The 19,415-nt window shown below is 40.1% G+C and overlaps 1 protein-coding gene and 1 long non-coding RNA gene across 2 annotated transcripts in view; both read left to right on the top strand.

The window, feature by feature from the left end:
* Positions 1–78: 78 nt before the first annotated feature.
* Positions 79–2,150, top strand: LOC115652877. The gene is made up of 2 exons (XR_004000763.1): positions 79–252; positions 2,050–2,150. It is a non-coding gene; the product is annotated as an uncharacterized LOC115652877 (long non-coding RNA).
* A 613-nt stretch (positions 2,151–2,763) lies between these two features.
* The window catches only part of CNOT7 (CCR4-NOT transcription complex subunit 7), a 30,903-nt gene continuing 14,251 nt past the window's right edge, over positions 2,764–19,415 (top strand). Inside the window, exons 1-2 of the mRNA XM_030565490.1 lie at positions 2,764–2,932; positions 5,935–6,096. Of these exons, the coding sequence (XP_030421350.1) occupies positions 5,942–6,096 (155 nt within the window). The 5' untranslated portion in view covers positions 2,764–2,932; positions 5,935–5,941. The remainder of the gene's footprint in view (positions 2,933–5,934; positions 6,097–19,415) is intronic.

Raw genomic sequence — 19,415 nt, 5'->3', positions numbered from 1 at the left:
GTGCCGGCCGGGCCCCGGAACGTGGCGCGCGATTGGAGCAGAGAGCGCCCTGCCGGGGTCAGGGGTCAGACTTGAAAGGTCAGGGTGCGGCGCGCTGAGATGATGTAATGGCTTTGTGCGGTGGGGGCGGTAGGTTCTGCGCTTCTCGGTGCGACTCGCTATTCTGGGGCCGCCTCCGCCGGGTCCTAGCCAGACCCCCACCCCACCCCCGGCCCGGCTCTGCCCCGCCACGCCCGTGTGAACCCGGCGTAGGTGAGAGTGGGAGGGGCCTGGCTTCCGGGCGTGCTGGGCTGTGGGGACTCGGGCGGGAGGCGGCCTTTCCGGGGGTCTCTAAGCTCCGGAGCCGGGTGAGGGGCGCGGCCAGGCCCGGGGGCTCCCCCGCTCCGCACGGGGCGCGCGCTGCTCTACGTTTTCAGTTCCTATTTGCTAGGGTGGGGCGGCGTCTGCTCGCTGCCTGGATCCCGCGGCACTGGGCGCTGCAGCGCCTGACCCCCGCCGTGCGCCCGGGCTCCATGTGGGCTGAAGGTAGCTGAGCTGGGGGAGGGCGGGTCACGGGCAGTGGGGTTTGTGGGGCGCTGCGGTGCCTGTTACGAGCCGCTCCCAGCGCGGACCCTTCCGGAGTTGGAGTCTGTGTCCCCTTAGAACGGAGCGAGTATATATGTATTACTCCACCAGGGTCTCGTGAAACCATGCGGTGCTGGCGGCTGTCTGACCCTTCCCTTCGTCAGTGCATTTCACTCTGTTAGTCGGCATGTGCTGCGAAATGCACTCCGGCACAAGCTCTCCGAGGAGAGAGAGAGAGCATTGAGGGAGTCCTTGCTGGAGGCGTTTCATTGCAGCGCGGAGTATTCTTATCTGAGATGCCAGCAGCCTGGCTGGCTTTGTGCAAATTGGTCACACCAAATAAATTAACAAAACTAAAATGTTCTGTCTGTTTTTAAGTGGAGTGTCATCTTTTAGAATCATAGAGCTGTAGCGCTGAAAGGTCTCTCTGGAGATCTAGCTCAGCCACCAGCGCTGAGGCAGCACCAAGTAAGCTAGACCATCCCTGCCAGGCATTTGTCCAAACTGTTCTTACCCCCCCCCCACCCTTGGAAACCTGGTCCACAGTTCAACTACCATTATAATGTCAAAGTATTTCCTAATATCTAACCTACATCTTTCTTACTGCAGATTAAGCCCATTACTTTTTTTTCTATCACCAGTAGATGTCCTGTTTATAACAGCCCTTAACATTTTTGAAAACTCTTACCAGATACCGCCTCAGGCTTCTTTTCTCAAGATTAAAATGACAAGAAATTAGTCTCTTTCAATATCTGGATCCAGAATTCATTGAAGAAAATGTTTTTTTTTTTAACCTTTCCTCATGGGTCAGGTTTTCTAACACTTTTATCACATTTGTTGCTATCCCTTGGACTTTCTTCTGCTTGTCCACATCTTTCTTAAAGTGTGGGTCTCAGAATTGTACACAGGACTCCAGCTGAGCCCTCACAAGCACCAGGTAGAGTGGGACATTAGCTTCTATTTCTTACGTACAATGCACCTAATTAATACACCCCAGAATGATGCTAGCTTTCCTAGCAACTGCGTCACATTGTTGACTCATATTCAGGTTGTGATCCACTACTCTCCCAGATTCTTTTCAGCAGTACTTGTGCCTAGCTAGTTATTCCCTATTTTGTTTCTGTGCATTTGATTTTTCCTTCATAAGTGAAGTACTTGTACTTCTCTTTACTGAATTTCATCTTGAGTTCAGACCAGTTCTCTAATCTGTCAAGGTTGTTTTAAATTTTAATCCTATCCTCCAAAGCACTTGCAGCCCCTCCAAGTATGATATTATCTGCTCATTTTATAAGCCTACTCTCCACTCCTTTATCCAAATCACTAATTCAGCTATTGAATAGTACCATGTTCATAAACTTTCAGTGACTAAGTTTTACTTTCGTTTGAGTTTCAGGAAAACTGTTGGCTCTTGCTCTGAAGGTTAAGGAAGCATTCTTTTACAAATCATTGGGAATCAAAATTTGTATTTATGTTCTTGTCTTTTAGGTAAACATCTAAAATCTATTTTATGAAACTGACGCTCAATCAAGTATAACTCTTTGATGCCTGGTATCTAAATCCCCCCCCCACTATGCCAGCAGCTACAGTAGATCATAGCCAAAGAATTTGTGAAGTTTGGGCTTGTAACCTGGATGAAGAAATGAAGAAAATTCTCAAGTTATACGAAGTATAATATGTTGCCATGTATGTCCTGTGACTGAGCCTTGTTTAGTGTACTATGTGGTCTAGTCACATTTTCTCAGTGGGTGAGGTAGTATGGACACACCACAGCTGATAAGCTTAAAAGCATGTCTCTCTCATCAATAAAAGTTGATCCAATAAAAGATATTATCTCACCTAGCTCGTCTCTCTAATATTCTGGGGCCAACATGGTTACAACAACACTGTATACAAGTTTTCTCAGTGACAAGAAATTAGTCGTTTTCAATGTCTGGATCCAGATCCATTGAAGAAATGGAAAGTCTGAATTATCGCTGCAGCTAATCTATCCGTGGTGATATAATGTTCATCTTTTTTGTTTTTTAAAGCATACAGCCATATACCATATTTTCATGTGAGAGTTATAAAGTTAAGTGTTTTTGGAAAAATGCTCTTCAAGATTTGATATTGGAGTGGGTGTGCTGCAGATACGTTTTCTCTTTTGTTGAAGCTGTAAACTTATTTTTTACAGGACACAGAGTTTCCAGTTGTAGTTTGCAAGGCCTATTGGAGAATTCAGAAGCAATGCGTACTATCAGTACCAACTGCTGCGCTGTAATGTAAGACTTGCTGAAGATAATTCAGCTAGGACTGACATTTATGAAACGAGCAAGGAGAATACCCTCCAGGAACTTCAACTTGGCAATTTAATTTTAAATTTAAGTTTAACGTAAGTGGTGATAAAATCTTATTACTGTTGGGTTTTTAGTTTTTTTCTTACACCGAAGCATGTTATAATTATTACTTGCACAGTATTTTTTAAAATCTCAAAGGACTCATGTTAATACATTTTAGTAAGTATGGTCCTTTCTACTTGGAGTATAAGACACTTTAGATACAAGAAAAGGCCATTTGGGCAAATGGATTTCTGCTTTCTTGGCTCATTAGTCCCACATTCCTGTATTTCCTTTATATATTCTGCTTTATCATCTGTGTAACGTAAGGATCAGTCTGTGAGGGTGCTGAGCTGGAGTTTGAGGGCACTCAGCACCTTGAGATTTATTCTATAATTCTTTCATATGCATTTTAGCCTTTAACTGAAGTAGTTCTGCCTAAATTCTTTGTTTCTAGATTGTCTAATTTCTGATAGTGCTTATAATGTGAAATATACTGTAAAAGGAATCTTGCTTAGTATGTAGCATGATATAATTGCAAAACCATTAAGTTGAGAGAAACCAGACAAAGATATTTAAAAAACAAAAAGTGTTGGCAACAAAAATGAAGTTTTGTGCCCTAACAGTATTTGTGCAGGGTGCAGAATAAGATATCGAACTTTCAGCCCAAACTTGGTTAGTCAGAAGAAAACAAGTACGCTTTTTACAGTTCAGAAGGAAATTTCTGGATTTTATTAATAAAATTAAATCCTGAATATTACATTAACTTCCTGCTCATTTAAAATTAGTGTTTTTATGACATGCACTTGTGTAAGTAATGGATTTTTAAAAAAAAAACCCCAAAATCCTAACTGAACTGAAAACGTAGGACATCAAAGTCTTCTATCTACACAACAAGTATGGCATAGGTAATGATAGCTAATGTTCATAAGGTCTGACTTGGAGCGGCCCATTCTTATATAGTGTCATTTATTCGTAATGTATCAAAGCAATTTACAGAGTGAAATAATAATTAGAAATAACAGAAGAGGAATGAGAAATTAAGAGAAAAGTGGGGGAGATTCCAAACTTGACATCAACAGTTGCTAGAATGTTGACTGTTACATGAGCAAGTCTTTGAAGGACAAGCTAGTGAAGAACAAAGCTATACTCATGTTTATTTAGAAACCAAAATGTGGTTGGTTACCTGAATAGGGAACCCAGTTGGCTTCATTAGGCCCCAGAAGTTAATAACTAAAAGAATGTTTTTGGTTGCTTTTAGCTACAGTTAAGGATTTCCTTTCTCCTGGTCTCCTGTGCTGGTAGTCTGGATTTGGTGGAATATTAAATATATAAAGATCTGTATGGGTCTCATTTACCACGATGGGTGTTGTATAGGACTTACCTAAATGTAGAAAGCTTTTAGGGGTACCCTCTGAAATACATTGTATTGGTAATAGTATTCCCTTTTCTTACTATGCATCATTGTGTATATGTGCAGCAAACTAGAAGGTTAGGGATTTTTTAATTTCATTATTACACTGATCAATAGGAGGAGAGAGAAAGGTCAAGATTTATGACTTCAGACCTGGGAGAAGGGGGAAGGAATTTTTCCTGAGTAATCTTCCCTCCCTAGCCCTTCCAGTTTCTCAAAATCAATATACTCAGCTTGTCTTTCTTGCTTGTTTTGAATGTTTAGTAATAGAGTTACAGAAATTTTGCAAGGGAAAGTAATTCCATAAATATTTAGGGTGTATCTCAACTTGTAATTTCCTTGATGATTAAAGTATTGGAGTGAATAATATATCTTGGTTGAAATCCATCCTTATGACATTAGTAGGGCCCAAGCACATTCACAGTCCATTTTGGTCATTTCAAGGTCACAGAATTTTAAAAATTGTAAATTTCATGATTTCAGCTATTTCAATCTGAAATTTCATGGTGTTGTAATTGTAGGGCTCCTGACCATAAAGGAGTTGTGGGGGGCGGCAGTGGGGGGGTCACAAAGTTATCGGGGTGGAGGGTTTTGGTACTGCTACCCTTACTTCTGTGCTGTGCAGACAGTGGTGCTGCCTTCAGAGCTGGGCTGCTGGCCGGAAGCCCAGCTCTGAAGGCAGAGTCACTGCCAGCTGCAGCAGCAGTGCAGAATTAAGGATGGTATGGTATTCCCACCCTTACTTCTGTGCTGCTGCCTGCAGAGCTTGGCCCTCAGTCAGCAACCGCCACTCTCCAGCTGCTCAGCTCTGAAGGCAGCAGCGCTGAAGTAAGGGTGGCATGGTATAGTTTGGCCACCTTTACTCCTGCGCTGCTGCTGGAGGGGCACTGCCTTCAGAGCTGGGTGCCCGGCTAGCAGCTGCTGCTCTGCAGCCACCCAGTTCTGAAGGCAGTGCAGAAATAAGGGTGGCAACACTGTGACTCCCACCCTAAAATAACCTTGTGGAAACCCCCCGCAGTTCCCTTTTTGGTCAGGACCCCCAATTTGAGAAAAGTTGGTCTTCCCTGTGAAATCTGTATAGTATAAGGTAAAAGCACACAAAAAATCAGATTTCATGGGGGGAGACCAGATTTCACAGTCCATGATGCATTTTTCCTGGCCATGAATTTGGTAGGATCCTAGACGTTAGGGAAAGTAGTTTGGTTATATGAAGGAAGAGTTTGTAATCTTGTCTAAACAACCAGTCTTCTCCCAAATATCTATGATTAATATAAGAAAATAGTCCTATGTTGATCCCTAGAGAGCTTGGTTCAATTTCTTTGCTGTTTCCTTTAAATGTTCCTGAATTTTATCTTATAATGGGATTGAGGATAATGTTAAAACTGCTTAGTCAATACTGTGTAAAAGAGTTGTTTGTTTTATAATCACCAATTTTAGTGCACGGTTTTCAGATGTTTACATACTTAACAGTTATATCATGGTGTCTACATTGTTAAATCTATTTTAACAAGGCCTATTGAAACAATGGGCAAAATGTTCCAAGTATACACAGCATTCTGTGCTGGATTTTACTTATAAACTTGATATTGAGGCTGTGTCTTTGTGTGGATCTGAATGTTGTATTACTTATGTCCCTCATCCTAGGGAGGACATGTATGCCCAGGACTCCATAGAACTACTAACAACATCTGGTATCCAGTTTAAAAAGCATGAGGAAGAAGGAATTGAGACTCAGTATTTTGCAGAACTTCTTATGACATCGGGAGTAGTGCTGTGTGAAGGAGTCAAATGGCTTTCCTTTCATAGGTAAATACTGCACATAAAATATTTGAGTTGGCCAGTTCTCAGTGCTATTCTGATGCCAGACTTAAGAATATTGGCCTGTGCTTTTTAAGCTGTATATCTAATGCTGAATTAGTTTAGGGTATAGTGAGGTAATTTAAAAAGGTTTGTTAATGTTACTCTTAGGGTCTGGGCTCCCAACTTCATAGTAGTTCATATAGAAACTAATGACGTGTGTCTTGTAACAAGATGAAAAACCATTGGTTTTCAGGAGCAGCCTTATAGAAAGAAAGCACTGTATCTTTCTATTTGCTTTGACAGTTTCCCAGGTCAAGGGAGAAAGCAGATATATAATTCTCCTTGTGTACGCTAGTCAAGTAATTGGAAAACTGAAAATAGTTGCTTAACATTATTTAAGGGGGAAGGACACCTCGGTACAGCCCTGAAGACTTTTAATAATGCTGGTAGGGAAAACATGAACCTGTTGTATTAAATGCACAAAATACAAAACTTTCAGATGACAGAAAAATGTATCTTGTTCTTATGTGGGTCACTCTCAACTACTTAAACACTTTCTTTCAAAGTAGTAGCCTTTATGTTCTTGGCTGAGAGCATGTGGCCTCTCTAAAAACTAAATCCTTATGAATTATTGTTTTGGACATATGTTATTTAGGATGACAGTCATTAACTCAATTGCAGCAATCAGCCTTTTTTGGGAGGTTTTTACCTGAGCTAAAAAAGTGAAAAGACTGAGGATTGTGTGCCCAGGAAAAGTGATGTTTTAAGAGTACTCCTCCCGTTTTACCACACAGCTTTATGAAAGTTTACATGGAAACACTTCATTCTGCACACATGCTTTAGGCTGCCTTGTGGACGAAAGTACATACTACTTGGTGTGCTTAGTTTATTGAAGAGTCATTATTTCTCAATAGCTTCCATCTCATTGAGAAATAATGACTCTTCAATAAACTTAGCACACCGAGTAGTATGTACTTTCGTCCACAAGACAGCCTAAAGCATGTATAAATATATACAGAAATATATAGCATATAAATGAAGAGATTTGCGACTGAGTTTTGTTTGTTTGGGTTGGTTCCTTTAGTTAGGAAGTGACCATAATCAGGTTTCAAATTCCATTCTTCTGTGATGAGATGGAAGAGAATATATAGCAGAGTGGATTTGATTTAAATCATGATTTAAATCACTAGTTACGAAGACTCAATTTAATTATGGATTTCTACATAAAAGTGCACTCTTGTTGGTTGGTATAACCTTAATACATATTTTTCACAACTCAGATAGATGTAGGTTTCATTTTTAGACGGTACACACTATACATTTTTTAAAGTGATTTATTTTGAAAATTTTTCAGATTAATTTTACAGCTGTATCAGAAAGTGAATGATTGGTTATTTCATTTACCAAAGGTAATTGAAGGAGATATTTATTAAGTCACTGGGAGGTGACCTATCTCCAATTCAACAGGTTAATCATTAATATTTGGAGGATTTTCTTGCCATGCTGTGTTAGGAGGAGAACATCACCAGACAAACATTTAAATTATTTTATTTAACTAAAACAACAATGTTATGCTTTCTGAATTGTCTTCAACAGCAAACTTATAATACTTTAACAAAACAAGCATATGAATTTTTTGAATTTAGTTAAACATTCAAGTTTTTTAAAATCAAGTTTGTTTTTGTTAAAATAGTTTTAACTAAAATAGTTAAAGGAAATCTTTAAAAAAAAAAAAAAAAGAACAACAAAAACCAAAACCCCAAAAATTAAATCGACCATGTCAGCCAGGTCAACATGAGAAATTGGCTTCTGCAGCTAACTCAGTCGTCTTCACCTTCATTTTCCTGTTTTTTCATAATCTGGAAAAGAAAAACAAACTTTCCTGCTTTTTCAGGTCCTAAACGATTTCTCAATTTGGAATGAATTAGTCCAAAGAAGAAAATATTCTTTCTACAACGGCAGAAGAAGCTATGGCTGTTAAAAGTGAGATTATCACTTCAATAGTCTCTGAATCCAGGTGCTTAAGTGACTTCCACCAGTTCACTGGTGTGACTTTTTCTTTAAAACCTCATCAGCAAACATATTTCTTGAATGGTTCACTCTTAGCTCTGAAGTTTATTATAGTCAGCATTATGGAGGGATAATTGCTGGATGTCCACATCATAGCCAACTCCTCTTCTTCAGCAGTTAAGGTTTGACCCTGGTTCCGAGTATTGAGAATATGTGCAAGAAAATGAGCTGGAGATAGTGCTTGTCCGCTTTGTTTTTTTTAATGCCTGTAATTTAACTCTGTCATTGCATATTTCTCTTTTTTTAAGATCTCACTCAATTCCTTCCAAATTTCAACAGTGTCAAGAATAAAACAGCTATTCCCTGCATTTCATTCAAGGCTACAGAAATAAGCTTCGGGGTACTCAGCATGTGTTCAACATTTCTCTGAAGCCCAATATTGAGCACTGTGGCTGTGACAGTGCCATCTATTTTTTCACAATTTTGTTCACAAACTTCTCATAAGATTAGGCCAATTCTTGTTACAGTGCTCAAAAGTCTAGTACTGAGTTCCATTGTGCATCTTGTGGGAGAGTTAGCTTGGTTCCTCCCACTTTTTTCAGAGCAACTGCTGCAAAGTAGTTGTTGCAGAAGTATTTTGCAATTTCAATAACATTAGCCTTTATTTCTGGAACACTGAAGTCTTTGGCTAGGAAATGCATCAAAGAGAACTGCAACCATATGTTGTTAGTTTGGGACTGTCTTCTAAATTCTCATCTTGGATACATTTGCAGCATTGTCTATGACCAAGTTCCATACTATAAATTTGAATTTTTTTCAGTTTGCTATAGCTTTTACTGCTACTTCTGTAAGTATTCTGCTGTGTACGCATTTCCTGATGTACCAGTTGTTTCTGTAAGGAAGACATTCCTTTCTTCGGTTGTCACACAAGCGCATACAACAGTATCATTGTGGACATTGCTCCACCCATGAAGACTCAGGTTAACAATTTCACCCTTCAGACCTTTAGCACACTGCTCAGTTTCTCTTTCATACACTTTACCCAGCAATTTCCCTGTGACATCTGTTCTGTTGGGTGGTCTAGTATTCTGGTCTTAATGACTGAACCATGTCAATGAAGTGTGGGTTCTCAGTCATGCGGAAAGGAGAGTTTGTTGCATAAACAAACCAGGAAATTTTTTAATCAGTTACCTCTTTTTGTAATCTGCTGGTTCTTATCACAAACTTATCTATGGTTGTATTTGGATGATGGAGATTTTTCTTTTTCTTTTTGCTACAGGTGATATACTGTGACTATGTGACATACGTGATGTGACTAACACTATCATTGGCAGATAACTCTGAAACTATAGAAAATGATGGTGATCTTGAAGGAGGATAGTCTTCAGAATCCTGTAGTTGAGGATGGATTCTTCTAAACAGCATAAGTCAGTGCAGTTATTTAATTATTACCACCATACTGCTCATTTAGTATTACTCATTGCATTCACTGACATTCAGTACTACTTTAAAGGTGAAATTGTAAAAGGAAGATCTGCCTATTTATTTTTTATTACAGCCGCATCTAAAATGATAATACCGTAGAGTAACAACTATATTTTTTGCTCAGACATGAGAATTCAAGAATAGTCTAGATGGAAGACAGGCAGTCTTTAAGAAGGAAGTACAAAACAAAGAAGTTTACCAACCTGAAGATCCTGCATGTTCAGACATGTTCCTTTCATCATCTTCAACACAGCTTCTTCCTGAGAATGAACACTTCTCATAATGTTGTTTCATTCGGGCGACCAGGCCTTGCATTTCTTTGTTGTGCTGTTTGCATTTTGCACGCATGCCTGTCTTACCCACAGGTAGAAGAACTTCGTTCAAATATTCCCAGACTGGGTCTCTTTTACGGCCCGTTGCAATTATAGGTTTTCCCTTCTAGTGAGAGAATGGTATGGTAGATCTCAAATCAATGAAGGCTACACTCAGACCTCATGACTTCTGGAATATGCTGCTCAAACAGTTTCACTTTTGTTTCTATTGCCTGTCCCTCCCTTCTCACATTTATCTCCAGACTTCTTCTCCTTGTCCAGATCTATTCCGCCTCCAACAATCTTCTATTCACTGCACTTTTAGAGAGAGGTAAGGGATTGACTCCATGTACACAAATTTGCAGAGGGACAGAGGGGTTATTTCTCACCTCTATATAATATTTATTTATTTATTTAAAAACATTTTTGCTGTTAACAAGCATATTATCTCTGGAGACACAAATCCACAGTTTGCGAACTGCAAAACTAAGCATCTCTGATTATATCTTCTAGACTGGGTCCTATTGAGTAGATAGAAAGATTAACCTAAATCATCAATACGGAAGACCCTGGAGCCACATAAGATTGGGTCCCTAATCCATTAACTATTGGAACTCATTTACAAAATCTTTCTTAAACATTACATGAATATATTGTCTCATGCTATAGAATTAGAATTTGTAATCCCTACTCCATGGTGAGATATCATTGAGGTTTAATTAACATACATTATAGCTACAAAAGCGTTTTAGCAAAAAAATCAGATTTAAATAAAAAAAAATCAGATTTTTTTTTAAATTAAGAAAAAAAAAGCCATTGATTTTTTTCCACTCTTATATATAGGTGGTAGGGGGAGTGTATAGAGAGAATACTTTTCTTTCCAATGGCGAGAGGAGGATAAGAAGACTTTTTCAGTTTAAGATGCCCGATAGATTGTGTCTCTGTAGTTCAGTGGTTCCCAAACTTTAACAACCCGCGAACCCCTTTCACTAAAATGGCAAGTCTCACGAACTCCCTCCTAAAAATGAATATTTCCAGGGATTTTCTCTTTTACCTCAATATAAATTATAAAAGCAGTGATCTTGGAAATATAAAATTTGTTTTTATGACATGCTTACTGCACACTGTTTATTAATTATCATTACAATATTTTTATTACATTATGAAAATGGCAACTCTTCCAAATCTCACTTTTGTAGCTTATCTCTTTTGATTAAGCCTGTTATAAGACAAGGCTCCTATCAGAGGTGCAATAGAAAAAAAAGGGTGAGGGGGCAAAGCCTCTGTTCACCCTAGGGTCTGGCGGGCACTGCCAGAAAAGTGTGGGGGGGGAGGGCACGGGGAAAAAAGGGGAGGGACCTGCCCAGGGGTGGGCCAACGCAGGGGCCTCACATGACTCTCATTGCCGCACCTTCCCCTGTACTGGCACCTTTAACTCCTATATTTCATCAAGGAGTATCAGATGTGAAATAGCATGAAGGTATTTAAGAAGGCAACTCAAAGAGTTTCTCCTACACAAGCATTCAGATCTTGAGCAACAATGCGCATTACAACAAAGCTTAAACTTGATCTTCATAATAATTTAAAAACAACTCTAGCAGCCTATTTAATTTTAAAAACAGCAAATAATATCCACCTCCCTTTCCATTTCTTCTAAGGAGTCTTGACATTTGAATCTCCTCAGTGTAATAAATATGCTTGCTTTCATCTGCTTAGTTCTTGGAAGTCCCCAAGGCTCTGGGCTGCTGACCTCGTGCTGCCCAGGGTCCCTATGGAGAGCTCTGTGTGCCATTAGGGAATTTTTTTCCCGAGAACCCTCTGTAACATTTGGTGAATCCCCAGGGGTTCATGAACCTCAGTTTGGGAACCACTGCTGTAGTAGGAACTGGTTCACTGCTCAATGTAAATTATTCCTGGGGGAATTCTGCACCAAAAAATTAAAAATTCTGCTCATGATGTTTTAAAATTCTGCAATATTCTGAATATTTTATTTGTCAAAATAACACAATATAATCATGCCAGTTTCAATTATTTTGGGAATTTATTTCAAAATATCTTTCAGAAAGTATGTCTGTAACAATAGATTTAAAAAAAAAAGATTCTGGTACTTTTTTTTTCTTTTAAATGAACAGATTCCTTACTAGTACAGAACTTTTGAGTAATTTATTTAATTTAGAATACTGAACTGTATTTCCTGCACCCATCAGAAGCAGTGAAAAGGCTTGGGAGTGTCAAGGGTAATGGAGGAACCAAGCGAGAGGGAAGGAGCCTGGAGTGAACCTGGAGGGTTGCTGGGTGTGGTTGGGAAAAGTATGGAACAGGTTTTTTGGGGGGAGGGTTAGGATTGTTAAGGAGATGGAGCATTTACCCTATGCACACCCTGGCGGATCCCAAACCTCTCCCATTCAGTCAGGCACATCTACCCCTGTCCCTTCACCCTCCCCATCCTACCTCTGTCCCCTCACCACCCCACCTCCTGCAGCCTCCTCCCCGTGTGACCATGCACCCCCACTCCCATTAAGCCTCTGGCTCAATACTGTCACCCCACTAGCTTCTGAGCCCATGCTCCAGTTTGTACCCCCCCCCCAACCATTCTGAGCCCCAGTCTGTGACACTTCCGGCCCCCCCACCCCTCCAGCAGCACCATGTGCCCTACTCTGTCCTAACTTGGCTCTGTGGGCAGGGTGTTGTGATGAATTTGTACTCCTGGGGGAATTCTGTTCCACTGCAGGTGCACAGACATTTTTCCCCCACAGAAAATACATTCTATCCCAGAAGTGCTGCAGTTCCACCTTTTGCCCACCAGAAGCCACCATGGGTGCCAGAACAGCCAATAGCATTAATGCAGCAGGCTGTTTGGTGCCACAATGGCCTCTGGTGGGCAAGAGGCAGAACTGCATCACTTCCAAGGCAGAATGTATTTTCTGTGGAGGGAGTGAATTCTGTGGCAGTGGTGCAGAATTCTCCCAGGAGTATGCAAGTGCAATCCTGAATGTAGCATGCAAGTTGGAAAGCAGCATTCTTTTAAATGCTGGTATTCTATTGGAATGCCAAGGTCCCGTAGGGGATGTACTGGAGATATAGAGCAGTATTAAGGAGCATTTTAAGCCAGGTACCTGATAGACTGAAATGCTGGTTAATGTGTGAAGCCTTAGATCCCTGTGCTAAGCAAAATGTCCCTCTAACAAAAAATCTCAAATAAAATAGTTGAGTTCCAAGTAGCTGAAAGTTGCAAGTGGTGAAAGTTCTGAAACTTGCATCCAGTGTGACAGATACAATATGATTATAGAATTGTGGGGTGTCCATTCAGTAGGCGTTTGGTTTGATAACCATATTTGGCTTGTATTTCACTTATCTGCTGTTTGACAGTAGTCCTATGTAAAACTTGAATATAGCAATGAGCATGTTTGAACAGATTGAAAGTGTGGATGACAAATTAGAAAATAAAGGATATTCTTGAGAGTCAGCTCAGAATTTCTTGTGCATGTTCAGACTGGCATTGCATATTAGAAATTTTGCCATAATGATCAGGTAAATATTCATGATACCTAAATACATGCAGCTCTTGTTTCATAGGTGTCTTTTAAAGAAGTAGTGCTAGCCCCATTTTATAGATGGGCAAACTGAAGTTCAGACCTGGGTAGAAAGGTCTTAAGACTTCTCCTGATCCAGCAGATGGTGCTTTTTCTTCTTTTATGCAACATGTGCACAAGTAGTAATGAAAATAAATGTTTTCTCCAATTTGGGAAAATATTTTAAAAATTGAGTTCATAATAAATGTTTTAGATATCAGTGTTTATAGATAATCATGCAGTTTGAAAAAAATATATATGAACATTTTCTACTAATTTGATAGCCACAGAACCATTTTTCTTTAAATTGCCTCCTCAGCTAAGACTGAGGCTTGGTCTTTGCTACAGAGTTAGGCTGACATAAGGCAGTAACTAGGTCAGCGTCTACACTACAGCCTTGCTCCTGGCGATGTAAGTGCCCAACTACACCGACGACATAACTCCATGTCCACGAGAGGCATAGGGCTTATGTCAGTGTAGTTAGGGTGAGACAGTGTCTGTGTAGACACTGCGTTCCTTACCTGGGCTGTTAGCTGTCTTGTTAATTTTATGGCTCCACTGAGCTGTGAAATTGACAAGAAAGCTGGCTCCCCAGCTGGGCTGCTGCGTGGTTTCTGCTTCAAGGCAGGCTGCCACCCAGGCTCCCTGCGTGGGCTGCTGCATGGGCTCTCCACTCCCCAGTGGGAGCCTTGCTGCTCCCTGAGGTCCCAGCTGGGCTCCTGATGAGGAGATGCGTGGAACTGAGAGCCCTGGCTCTCAGCCCCTCACACTGCTCCTCTCCAGTTGGTGGAAGTGCTCTGTGCGAGGTTGTGCACCACTGACAGAAGGAGGGTAGCATGAACATTAGCCATTGCAGTAATTACTGCAGTGGCTGTAAATCTGACCTAACATAGGTTGACTTAAGATTGTAGTATAGACATGACCTGAGATTTAGTAGCCTGCGTTTCAGCCCACCCACATGGAATATCCACTCTGGATATCACTCTGTCCACCTGCAGATCATTAAGATTTAGAATGAATAGCTTAAAGAAGTTCTATTTATAGCAGCAACAATAAGCAAATTTCAAATGTCTCTTCTTTATTCAATTATATGAATGCATTTTCCAGCACAGAATGGAACAGGAAATATAAACACTAAGCCTCTAAAATATCTAAACAAAGTCTCCTTGTTGGTAGGAGTTTAAATCTTGCATTTGTGTAATGGACTCATATAGTCAATTAAACACCAACGCTAAATTTTGCTCTTGTAGCCAATAGTGAATTTGAAGACTTGCTGCTGTTTAAATGCCCTCAACTTGTCTTAAATATTGGCTCCTAGGCCATGGAACAAAGGCTTCCTAAAAATGTGACTGAAATATCTTAGCTGAGAATAAATAACTCTTTTACAGTCCTATTTTGTTTACCATACACAATGGTAACACACAATTAATGGTTAATACAGGTTTTAAAAAAATAGGGAGACCCTTTATTCATCTTTATATACTGATGCTTTGCTCTTAATTGAGAAAAGAAACCTCTTTTCAGTATTTATTAGTTGATGATTTTCAAATAATTGAGAGAATAAAAAAATCTAACAAAGAATGGAGCCAAAAGCTACCAGTGCAAATGTGTAAACAAGGGAGGCAAAGCCATTATGACACTAACTCTGTTGATAATACTGCGTTTGAAGTTAAAGGAATAATAAGTGTATTTTGTCCCTAGAGAGAGGGAATGAAGAGCATGTAGATAGCATGCAATTTTAATATTTTTCTTTATTTTGAACACTTACAGATATCAACAACTGATGGTCTTATACTTATCAGTCTTTTGGCATTAATATAGAAGATTTTATAGAGATGAGAGATCTACAGGAATAGTGAGGAAAGCTCTTAAATATTGAGACGGAGCTATTTCAGGAGACTATTAAGATTTTTGAACAATACTTTTAAAGAATCCATTGATTCTTTGGAGACTTAATCTTTGGATATGTTTTGAATTACAGCTACAGCTAACCAGGAGACCAGTCTCTTGATCTGTTCACAACATGATTTGCAACTACTAGTGTGACTAGGACCTGTCTGTCTTAAGTGTCCTGTAACTGGCATAAATCCTTGGATGGGTGTTGCAACAGGATTGAGGACAGCTGTGTTTCAGAGAACCCCTAACTCAGTTACGTTTGTAGTGAACACTGACCCTAAAGTAGATCTCACCACCATCTTTGATCTGGTCTACAGCAAAACTGAAGTGGTGTAGCTATGTTGGTTAGAAGTATGGGGAATATCACATCGGCTAACTGATGTTATACTGGCAGAAACCATAGTGGAGACACAGTATACTGACAAAACTCTTTTTGCTGGTAAAGCTTATTTCATTTAGGGAACTGGTATAAGTTATACAAGTAAAACAGCTCTTTTGCTGGTATGAGCAGTCTCCCCGTTGGGAGGGTTGCCAATATAGTTATTTTTGGAAAACCTTGTCTAGTGTAGACAAGGTCTTGGAGTCAGGAAATTTTTAGTCACCTAAGTGTAAGCAAGTATACTCAAACCTGATCTTATGAGGTGCTGCCCACTGTCACAGTTCAGAGCAACTGCACTTGTATTTCCCCTTTGTGGTCCAGCAATGGCACTCTTTTTTAGGCTCTGGCTCCCAGACATTGCATCCCTTGAGCCGAGTCCCGTGTTTGTCATCCTCCCTGATCTTTTTCAGGCTGCACATTTCCCTACCCTACACTATGTTATTTCCAGCAAGCCAAACTGTCTAACTATGCCAGTGCCTGCTCTTTGCTTACTTTTTGAAAGGTATGAACAACATATTGCCAGCAGTTATGAGTTACCACATAAGCAAGCCTACTAAGCAAGCACATTTATTCTTAAGGTGAAAGCATTACAGAGAAGATATGTTCAAACAATAAAAGTTGCTGCACACAGTCACCCACCAGTCTTTTATTCCAAAATATGTAGTTTCTGGATACCAGAACTTGTAATAGGTATTCACTTGATTTCCCCCCCTGAGCCATGGTTCCTATCTTTCAGCAGAGGGAAGTATTCTCTTTAAGGGGAGATCCAAAGACATGGTGTGTGTCTTCACTCCAAGTTTACTGGGACTATTTTTAGTGTCTTGAGATGTTGAGCACCTACAGTTGGGGGCGTGGGGGGGGGGGCGAGAGAGAGCTCAGTGGTTTGAGCATAGACCTGCTAAACCCACAGTTGTGAGCTCAGTCCTTGAGGGGGCCATTTAGGAAGCTGGGGTAAAAATCTGTCTGGGGATTGGTTCTGCTCTGAGCAGGGGGTTGGACTAGATGACCTCCTGAGGTCCCTTCCAACCCTAATATTCTATGAATTCTCATTGACTTCATTAGGAGTTGTGGATGCTTAGTACCTCTCAAGATGATGCTCTGAGAGTCAATATCTTAACTTTGCATCTTGTTTCCTTGATATTCGCTATTTGCAAATTGATTTTTCAAAGATACCTCTGAGAGTTCCATGGAGCAAAGCTGGGACCTGGCTTCTCTGTCACAGTGGACAACCAGTGTTTTCTGTTAACCATAGGCATTCTTGGGTGTTGCAGTGGTGATGTGCGTTAAATGTATTTGGTCCTCCAAAACAAATTAGTCATTTTTAAGGGACACTGCTGACTTCAAAAGTATTTCTTTACTTAATATAGTTCCAAGTAACCCCTAACATAGCAAAAATTTCTGTGCGTGCACATTTGACATCATTTCATGCATAATTAATTTTACTGTTACCCTTGTATAGTCAGTACTTTTTGGAACTTTTACACAACCTTATTTCAAGGCTCATTTTTAATAAGCTTGAAGGAAAACTATTCAGGAAGCTGTCTCTGGATTACTAACAGCTTCAGTGGCATCCTGACATAGCACTAAGTTATTGTGCAGCCAGAGGCTCCTACAGCCACCAATATGGGATGCTTTTCCAGGGCTATCAGTTTGTATACTGCAGCTTCCCCACAGAGAGCCAATAACCTTGCTAAACCAGAAAAGGAACAGCAACGTCAAAGATGGGTAGTGGAGTGCCTCTTCTGATAAATAAAGAGGCCTAAATAAAATCCTGAAACCCAAACCCCTGTTGTAATCAGTAGGCACTGGAAGCGCTCAGCATGATAATTACAACACAGCAGTTCTAGTCAAACCATAGAACAGCTTGAATGCTAATTTTTAGGATAGTTATGTTGCCCGGGCGTTTGCATGTTGACTCCTTCAACAGTTGTATAGGTTGATGTGCAGCTACTCTTAAATCTTAACTTCAGTACATTCTTGTTGTACAGAGTAAGGGAGAAAAGGTTGTTCTGTTAAATTCTCTCCAGCAAGTCTTGTGTAAACAAGTGAGTTCCCCAAACCTTGCAATTCCTTGTGGCCACTGAATTTTGCTAAGATCAATTAAACTGTCAAGTAGGCAGCTACTTTCTAGTCCAGAAATAGAACTTTCCAATCTTAAAATGGGATAAAGCTTTTCCAGCCTCTCTCGCTTTTGATATTTCTCAAACTGTCTATTGGTAGCTTGAGAAAAACACCTAATGCACAGTTAATTGGTTATTTAAACTTTTTTTCCCCTGAGTAATGGCAAAGGAAAGAAAAGTATGGGCTTTTCTGATCTTTTCAGAAACTTTTGGTTCTCAGTCAATTGCCTATAGCTAGCTATGCTCCTTTAAAATATATGGTTGTGTGCATATGTTGCCATATAACTTCAGGGATTGTGGCTAGATGTAGACATCGTAACTTTGAATAATTTTGTTAGCTGGGATAAAAATAGAAGGAATGAAAGCCCTTGTTTCAGGAGGTAAACCACCAATTGCCGGGTATTTGAAAGAAACTTCCCTAATGGGCAAGTAATTACATAATTCCTCATTAGGGTTTTTTTTGTGTGTGCTTTTCTCTACTGTGTCCAGCACAGGCTACCGTCTGATATGGATTGCCAAGCTAAGCTAACCATAGGCTTGATCTGGAATGGTAATTGTTATGTTCTATAAGTGGTGGAGCTTAGTAACCACCACAAGTGTAGTATAAAGGCATTGTATATGATGGCTTGAACCTTGTACTGTGGCTTGTGAAATGCAGTCTGTGATGGTTGTCATGGCCATATTTGGGAATGTGTATAAATACTTCAGATTTATTGAATGTCTGAGAGAGATTCACAGGTGGTGAACTGACCAAAACTAGCCTGTGTTTCTTGTCAAGAAGCAGATGTCTGATTTAAATGTCCACGTACTGGGAGGGGGTAATCCACAGTATTGAGCATTCCACTGTTAACACTCCTGGTGTGATTTGCCGCCACCCCGTTCTCCATGATGTCCCTGGAACAAACTGCATCACTAAAACCACAGGAATACCTAAAAGAAACCATTTGTCTGCTACCACAAACTTCCATCATTTATTTTGGGGAAGTTCTGTGGCCTATGTTATACAAGAGGTCAGACTAGATGATCAATTCATAATGGTCCCTTCTGGCCCATTGTTGGAAGCCTGATACTCTAGTCCCGCTCAGCACAAAATCAGTACTTCTTTGCTTTACTTTTCTTATAATGGGTGTGTGGAGGGGGGAAGAAAAGAAGAGCGTGGGTGGGTGCCTGTGGAAAAACAAAAGATCAGATACTAAACTGTATAATAACTGTCCATCTGTAGTGGAAGCACAGTTCTGGTGCAGGGGATCAGACTTATCTGTAGCATTATTTCAGTGAATTCCTGATTGCTACCTACAGTCTCTACAGGGGCCCAATTTTCTTTAATCCCTGAACATTCTCAGGCTTCAGTTCTTGATGTCATTTCCCAGGTTTTTGAGATTTTCTTTTTAAATACTTTATTTTGCTAGTGTGAGCAAAAGAAGCTGCTTTTATGATCTCAAGTCTAGCTGTTAAACAATCAAGCTGACTGTTCTGTATTTTTATGCTATTGGTCTCAGTTAAAACTCCTGCCTTTACAAGTCAGGGAGCAAAGGAGTCAATCTTCTGCTGT

The sequence above is a fragment of the Gopherus evgoodei genome, chromosome 5 (genome assembly GCF_007399415.2).
Source record: "Gopherus evgoodei ecotype Sinaloan lineage chromosome 5, rGopEvg1_v1.p, whole genome shotgun sequence".
NCBI lineage: Eukaryota > Metazoa > Chordata > Testudines > Testudinidae > Gopherus > Gopherus evgoodei.
Note: the sequence above shows the minus strand (reverse complement) of the source record. Positions and strands in the feature narration are given on the sequence as shown.